Source organism: Triplophysa rosa, unplaced genomic scaffold (assembly GCF_024868665.1).
Source record: "Triplophysa rosa unplaced genomic scaffold, Trosa_1v2 scaffold488, whole genome shotgun sequence".
In the NCBI taxonomy this organism is placed as follows: domain Eukaryota; kingdom Metazoa; phylum Chordata; class Actinopteri; order Cypriniformes; family Nemacheilidae; genus Triplophysa; species Triplophysa rosa.
The window spans coordinates 24,834-32,939 of NW_026634495.1; the positions used below are offsets into that span (position 1 = coordinate 24,834).

The window sequence follows — 8,106 nt, forward strand, 5'->3', positions numbered from 1 at the left end:
GCTTTTTCTTCATTATTCAGTCCAAATCATCCATTACAAAAACATCTCTTAAAATGTTAGTTTAGTAATGAAAGAAGTCAAATGTTTGCACCATTATGTTTTAGTCTACAAAACTCATTTCAAACATTTATGCAAATGCAATTAAATAGACTGTCAAGAGAATTAGAGATAATAAGACATATTCCTCTTATACATTTACATACATGAATTCCTCATTTTCTCGCTCATCTGTCTCTTTTCTAACAGTGTGTATGTGATGAAATTAAGAGTGATCAATGCTCTCTCTCTCTCTCTCTCTCTCTCTTCAGCTCATTCTCTGCTCTTATCAGGACAGTGTGTTATCTCACTGAGCCAATCCTATCAAAATCAGCCCAACAGAGATGCATGTGAGTGTCTATAGACAGAGCTGAGCTCACAGTCTCGCTGACCCGTGTGCGTGTGTGTGTAATCATGTAATTGTGTGTGTGTGTGTGTGTGTGTGTGTGTGGGAAGGGTAAACCCTACGGTATGGGGACAAAATGTCCCCACAAAGATGGCAATATCCAAAACCCTTGTCCTTGTGGGGACATGTTTTGGTCCCCATGAGGAAACAAGCTTATAAATCATACAGAATGAACTTTTGTGAAAATGTAAAAGAGCAGACAGTTGTGTGTGATTGTTAGGGGTAGGGGGAGGGAATATGAGATACAGTTTGTACAGTATAAACACCATTGCGTCTATGGAATGTCCCCATAAAGCATGGAAACCCAACGTGTGTGTGTAATTGTGTGAGTGAGTTGTGTGGTTATTTCTCAGGTTTTGCCCTTCTCTATCCAGGTCTCCTTCTGACAGTGTTTTTTCCAGATTCTCTGGCAGATGCTATTTGAAAACTCTTCCTGGAGACAGGGGGTCTGGCTGCGCTCTGGCCCAGAGGAAGAGGGGCCACACGGGGTCCACAGGGGCCACCGACCCCCCTTGAGCCCAAGAGTCTCCATAGATCCGCACGAGGACACTCATCCATCAAAGAGAGAGTAAAATGAAGAGATGGAGACGAGTGGCCTCCGGCTGACATGAGTGACATCAGAAATGACAGAATCTGAAGATGCTCTCTAGGTGAGCGGCTCACTATCTTTAGAAATAAAGTGATGGTAATAAATGTACTGCTTCACATTCCTTCATCTTGATTTGCCTTTGGGAAACACGCTCAGTATTCCAAAACACACACAATCGGTTTCGGCTCTCTCTGCTATCGCATCTTCTCTTCTTTATCACCAAACACCTCGTTCATACTCGCCATGACACCAGTGAACCAATCACCCTGCTTTCAAAACATTCACACACACACCTAAATCCATTTTCATATATGAAGGCACATAGAGGGATTTAGAGTTTGTGATCCACTAACTCTAAATACAAAACTTTAAACACTTTTTAAGTCGTGCTGTTTATGTCACATGTCACTTCTTAGCAGGTTGAACAAACTGAACATGATGGCTGAGGAGATGTGATGAGGATCATGTACAGGAGATCTCTGATGACCGGATTTGTTGTGTTCGTAATTTCTTTGTGAATATTGATACTGATAAATGAGAAACATAAGGAAATGAATGTTTCAGTTTGTTTACAGCAATGTCAGCTTTATAAATGAGCACGTGCAGCGAGACTTCCGCCAGTCGGAGCTGAGGACGCGCGTGACGTCAAACAGACATCGATCAATCTCTTTCACCTCATTCTGTTACTTTACATAAACAAATAAATAAAAAACGAATGATTTCAAACTGAGTATTTTAATTATGTACATATTTGTAATGAAAGTATGTGTATATATAATGAGATGCGCTTTACAAAATGATACATTTACATTTTTTCATTTGGCAGAGAATAGGCTATTCATTATTAAGTAGGCTAAAGAAACACTCACTATTTTAATTCATGAATTATCTTGTATTTGTTTATATTATACTATCATTTTATAATATATTATTATTTTGAGGATTGTGTATTATTATATATATATTATGTTTTGTATTATAACATAACACAGATTCTTTGTTATGAGTTTTTGTTATTTTACTACCTTTACCTTCGTGTATAGTTTTATTTTATGTTTTACATCATTTTTCTCATTCGATCCGTGTAAAATATGAGAGCGCTTTGTATAGTCGTTCATCTGCATTTACTTAAATGTTAAAAACAAAACACTTCCGTGTTATCTCGTGCAGTCTTACAAGTGAATGTTTCGAAATTGAAGTTCTAAATTCTTGAAAATTAAATTAGAAGATTAAAAAGTTCTTCATGATTATGAAGTTTTTCCCAAGTAAAACACACTTTTGTTTTCAGTTTTTGAACACTTACTTATTGCAACATTTGTTGTCTCTTGCAGCTAAACGAAGAAGCCTATAACGTTATTGTGCGCGTCAATCTTTTTTCTGTGATTTCTTTACAATGTTCTATAACCAAAATGTATATGAAGCGGATTATTTACTCTTACTAAAGCTCAAATTTGGATTCATATATGTGACCCTGGATCACAAAACCAGTCTTAAGTAGCACGGGAACATTTTTAGTAAAAGACAAAAATACATTGTGTGGGTCAAAATGATCGATTTTTCTTTTATGCCAAAAATCATTAGGATATTAAGTAAAGATCATGTTCCATGAAGATATTTTGTAAATTTCCTACCTTAAATATATCAAAACTTTATTTTTGTGAGTGGATGGTCTGCCACAGTGCCCCTGATTAACAACTTCAAAGGCGATTTTCTCAATATTTTGATTTTTTTGCGCTCTCAGATTCCAGAGTTTTAAACGGTTGTATCTCAGCCAGATATTGTGCTATCATAACAACTCATATGTCTATATAAAGTTTTCAGATTATGTAAAAACCTCAATTTCAAAAAATTGACCATGGTTTTGTTGTCCAGGGTCACACATATTGCAATGTACTCTTAAAAATAAAAGTGCAACTCTTTGCAGCGGCGACAAGGAAAAACTATTTCTGTTTCCCGGAAGAACCTTTCGATCAAATGTTCTTAAAATAACCATTTCTTTCTTACCTTTTCTTTAGAAAAACATATTCCACTTAATAAAAGGTCGTTAAAGTGATGGGGTGTGAGATGCGCTTCATGGAGGCGGAGAGACCGAGAGAGAGAGAGAGAGAGACTGGGAGGAGTGCTGAGAGAGACGTGTGTGAGACTCCTAATCATCTCTTCTGCTCGCTTTACAGGCTGAAGTGAGACAGAAATGCTCTCCACCGGCTCGAGGCAAAGGTCACCCCGGTGAGATCTGCTCGGATTATCTGAAACATCAATGTCCCGCTCCTAACAGCAGACAGTCACCCATCAGTGGAATAATCGGGCCGAACCCACTCACCTGCGGACATGTATCAAGGTGTAGCGATGTCCGCAAACCACGGACCCTCGTCTTACGAGCCCGGTTTCCTTTCATCTGCGGCCACTTCACCGGTGTACGTTCCCACCACCCGCGTCACTCCGATGATTCCAGCGCTGCCGTACCTCCAGACGTCCCAGCAGAGCAGCCCGGTGTCCGATCACGCGGCGTGGACGCAGCCGGATACGGTGGCCTCTTACAGCTCTGCCAGTGGGCACCATCCATCCCCGGTGTCCAGGTTCACCTTTTCCACGAGTCCCCCGTTGACCTCCGGGGTCGCAGCAACCCGGGATACAACGACCTACCCGAGCCCGTTAAACATCTCGTGTAGCGCGCGCGAGCACTACGGCTCGCGAGGACTGAGTGGCTCGTTTCACGGCGCGTACCCGGCGTACGTCAGCCCGAATATCGGAGGCTCTTGGGCGGCGTCTCACTTCGACAGCTCCGTGCTGCACAGCCTTCAGACGGGCGGACCGACCAACGCCACGAGACACCCGAATTTAGGTGAGAATTGATCTTATGTGCACAACACGGGGAAGTTGTTTTTTACCAAGAAATTCTCCATAATAATTTGTCGTATGAGTTGGAGGACTTGTTGGTATTATAATACGAATATTAATCGAAATTAAGATAGGAATTTACACGAGAAAGTTTGGGGTGGCAAAAAACGAGTCATCAAATTTCTGTATTTCGGGAAAATTTGGTGAGGAAGGATCCAAAAATGACAATGCCACAATACCGCTGTGTGTACCGTATAACAGAAAACATTCAGAGTAGGCCTAATATGTTTGTCTCTATTCCGAAATGTCTCATTCCAAATAGACTGTATATATTGTTTTGTTATTTATGTTTAATTCGTATAACCATTATTTTGTATGAGCGAGTAAAACCTGTTTGGAAAGTCACTTTAAGGGTGGGAATAATTTCTTAAGGTTACAAGTGCCCAGTTCACACTGTCTGTGTTGTATTGCTAAAATAAAAAATATATAGGCCAGAAAATAAGTGTTTTAATGGTTTAATGGCTCTTCAATAATCAATATTTTCAGAAAGGTTGTCAAGTCGTCAATAAAGGAACAAATGAAAAGTTCTGAAGTTCTTTGTGGAACATATAAAGACGCTTTGAATATTAAATTCATTCACAGTATGACCCTGCAGAAACGGTAATGATTGTGTCGTTAATAAAGAAATCCTCTAATATGATGATTATAAAACAAAAACATTTGTTGTCATTTGGACCTGATGGATTTAAAAACATTAATGACGTTCTTGTAGTGTTTGTTCTTTTATTCGTAAAGATTAAGCGTGTGGTTATCTGCTCATTCAACACATTATTATGCTGAAGTTATAGTCATATAAGCGTTTATCGTTGTCTCTGTCATGATTCAATTGCTTTTATTATGACCTGAAAAGACACGCACACCGACCATCCAGAATATAAAGTTGGATGTATAAAATGAATCATTATAATACTACATCTATATATTATTATTCTTTTACTTGTGATATTGCATGTATAACATGTAAATGTAATTTAGGTCTGACTCTGCTGGGCATGTTTTACAATATAGTACGTGTTTTTAACTTATTTTTAAATTTGTATTTTGAGAGCACATCTGTGAAACGCTTTACGAAATTATTATTTAGTGAAAAAAAACTAGTTGGCACCCGCCAAAATAAGCTCATAATATGATGCACCTTTAAACAAAACGACATCATTGAGATAAATGTGCTGTTTCTCTTTACCAGGACATAATATGCGAAATATCTCCATTTGTTTTTTCTTTTTTACATGGACAAAAATGGACCAAAAATACATAGTTTACTCTGTTATTTATAGATAACATTTCTGTAGAGGGTTTGTTTATTATATAGCAATACATTACGCGAGAGTGTGATTTAAAACGCTTTAGAAAATACTCATTTAACAAATAAAAATGATTTTAAAAAAATTGCCCGCCGGCGTGTACAGTTCGTTTTTATTTAACGAATAAAACTTTTATTAATGAAAAAAGTGTTGTAAAAATGGTTGTTTATTGTTTAGACGGATTCAATTTAAAATAATCTAAAAAAATCTGTTACATAACTCGAGATTTATTTGTTTCATGCTTTTAATCCTGTTTGATTTGTGTCATCAAAATATTCACGACATTTGCAAACCAAAATAATCCAATTCAGTGTGCAATCACAACTACTTTACCTTGACAAAATCTGACAGAAATGTTTTTATTATAATATTTATGAAACTGTATGCGTGTGCCACAACGAGTTTATTAATTTAACGTAATTTCAGTAAGTGTGCTATGTCGGCAAAATGTGATGATTTTATTGTGATTATGATTATAATTTCTCTGCATTATTTGTTGTTGTTTTGTTGTAATGTTTAAAGTGAGATTTAGGCAAGCAATGAATTATGTTTTCTAAACATGTATTATGAAGCTTCACTCGAATAAAAACGGTGACACTTGTCACAATTTTGTGCAATTAATGGCCTGTTATTGTAAACAGACCCAAATAACCACTAATAAAATCTGCGTCAGATTTCACATCAATCACTTTCAGTTTTGTGAGGTTTGTTTGGTCTCTTTAGTTTAATACAATTAATTTCTTATTGATATAAAAGCAGACGCTTCTTACAAAAATAACGAGTTTATAAAGATGCTTATGTCAAAAAAGATGGTATTTTCCAACAACTAGTAATAAATGTCAGTTGTTTGACCTCTGGACAATAACAGCTCAAGTGATTGTGCCAAACGACTTGTTCTTTGTCAGATGAGGAAGATGGTTCTTGTGAGGAGCTGACGGGCTTTTGTTTGGTGTTCCTGAAATCTCAAGGTTATAACTGGAGTGAACCTTGAGATGAGGCCACACACACACACACGCACGCACACACACACACACACACACACACACACACACACACACTTCTTGACTTTATTTGATGTGTTCATTATAATCCGCTCAATTGTCTGTAATTAGTTGATCATTAGATGAGAAATGAATGAGAGCTGCTGGTGTTGATAAATGACACGTGATGGAAGATGTGAGGATGCTGATTTGTTCTTAGCTAATGGTTGAGAGTTTGTTTAAAGTGACGCTCGGTTGTTTGAAAGCTTCAGAACATGAGAGATGAATGAAGGATTCGGTCTCGTGCTCTTTGGTTAAGGGCCTCTCGGGGACCATCTGTGATTTATGAGCAAACTGTTTCCATTTATAAAGATTAGCGAAGTTTGAGCTATGTGCGTGCACACGGCACGTCTGACGGACACGCGCATCTGTGAGATGTGTCGAACAGCGCCTCCTGTTGACCCGCGAATCCGCGCGTTCACGTCTGCTGATGGGATTCAGGACGCACAAGGAAAGTTTTATTACAGAGTGTAAATGCCATTAAAATAAAACTTCTACCACACAGTTTAAATTATTTGACTTCTTAATATTTATTTCTAGACTCATTAGATTAGTCACATGTAGAGATAGTTTTGGTATTACTAACACAATTTGTGTCAAAATGAAATTAGAATGAAATTATTAAAATGAACAGAATTAAAATTGTTGATTTGTCACCTGTGGTTTTCTGAAGTGTGCTGATGAGTTTCTTTCTCTCTCTCTCTCTCTCTCTCTCTCTCTTTCTGTCAGAATTGTTTGATGATTTTGCAGAAGGTCGTGAGTGTGTGAATTGTGGGGCGATGTCCACCCCACTGTGGCGTCGTGATGGGACGGGTCATTATCTGTGTAACGCCTGTGGACTCTACCACAAAATGAATGGAATAAATCGGCCTCTCATTAAACCACAAAGACGATTGGTGGGTCACAGCTCAAATCCAATTCAGTCATTAAACAATCACTGATACTGATGATTTACTTATTATTGTTTCACCAATTAAACAGAAAGCACCAGAAATGGCTTTCCTGTAGCTCAGTGGTTAGAGCCTGGCGCTAACAACGTTAGCCAGGGATTGCACATAGTCAGAAACAAATGAACATTTGCTTTGGATAAAAAAAAAAAGCGGATAAAAGCGCCTGCCAAATGCATAAATGTAAATTATGTCTCACATCAGTCACTTGGTCATCATTAGCTCATAACATTCATATATGTTGGTATATATGCCAAGATGTCTTAAAACATGGGGGCCTCCAGAAGGATGCAAGGGGTGAGGGGTCCCCCGGAAATTTTCTAGGAAAAAAGATTAAGCAAGTCCACAGTGTTGATCTGCTTTTTTTGCTATGGATAGTTTCCAGAATTGATTATATTTGAATCTTTCTGTTGAGTTTTTCTCTTTTTTTGGACTCTTTAGTGACTGACTATTTAGGTTTAGAAACAATGTGTTTTCTTTATAATATTTATAAATGTATATATATTTAAACGTTTCTTTACACAGAAAAAATATATAGATTGATATATATTTTAGATATATGATATATATATATGATTAGATATATATTTATTCCAAATGAATAAATGTAAATGCAGTTGTGGACACAATGTCCCGTCCCTTCTAAGTTTAAATGTGTATTTTATTATTCTGAGTGTGCAGCAATTTGTGAAGTGAAGAAAGAGTGTGATCTAATGATGTTCTGTGTCGTTCTTCATCAGTCTGCTTCCAGACGAGTGGGTTTGTCCTGCACGAACTGTCACACCACCACAACCACACTGTGGAGACGCAACGCTGAGGGAGAGCCCGTCTGCAACGCCTGCGGCCTCTACATGAAACTCCACGGGGTGAGAGAGAGAGTGAGAGA

The 8,106-nt window shown here is 37.8% G+C and overlaps 1 protein-coding gene across 1 annotated transcript; it reads left to right on the forward strand.

The window, feature by feature from the left end:
• Positions 1 to 3,356: 3,356 nt before the first annotated feature.
• Positions 3,357 to 8,086, forward strand: LOC130550939 (transcription factor GATA-4-like; the record flags this gene model as incomplete). Its single annotated transcript, XM_057328473.1, has 3 exons — positions 3,357 to 3,873; positions 7,003 to 7,169; positions 7,961 to 8,086. Coding segments are annotated over exons 1-3 (807 nt in total), but the record flags the coding sequence as incomplete, so codon positions are not given.
• Positions 8,087 to 8,106: the final 20 nt, after the last annotated feature.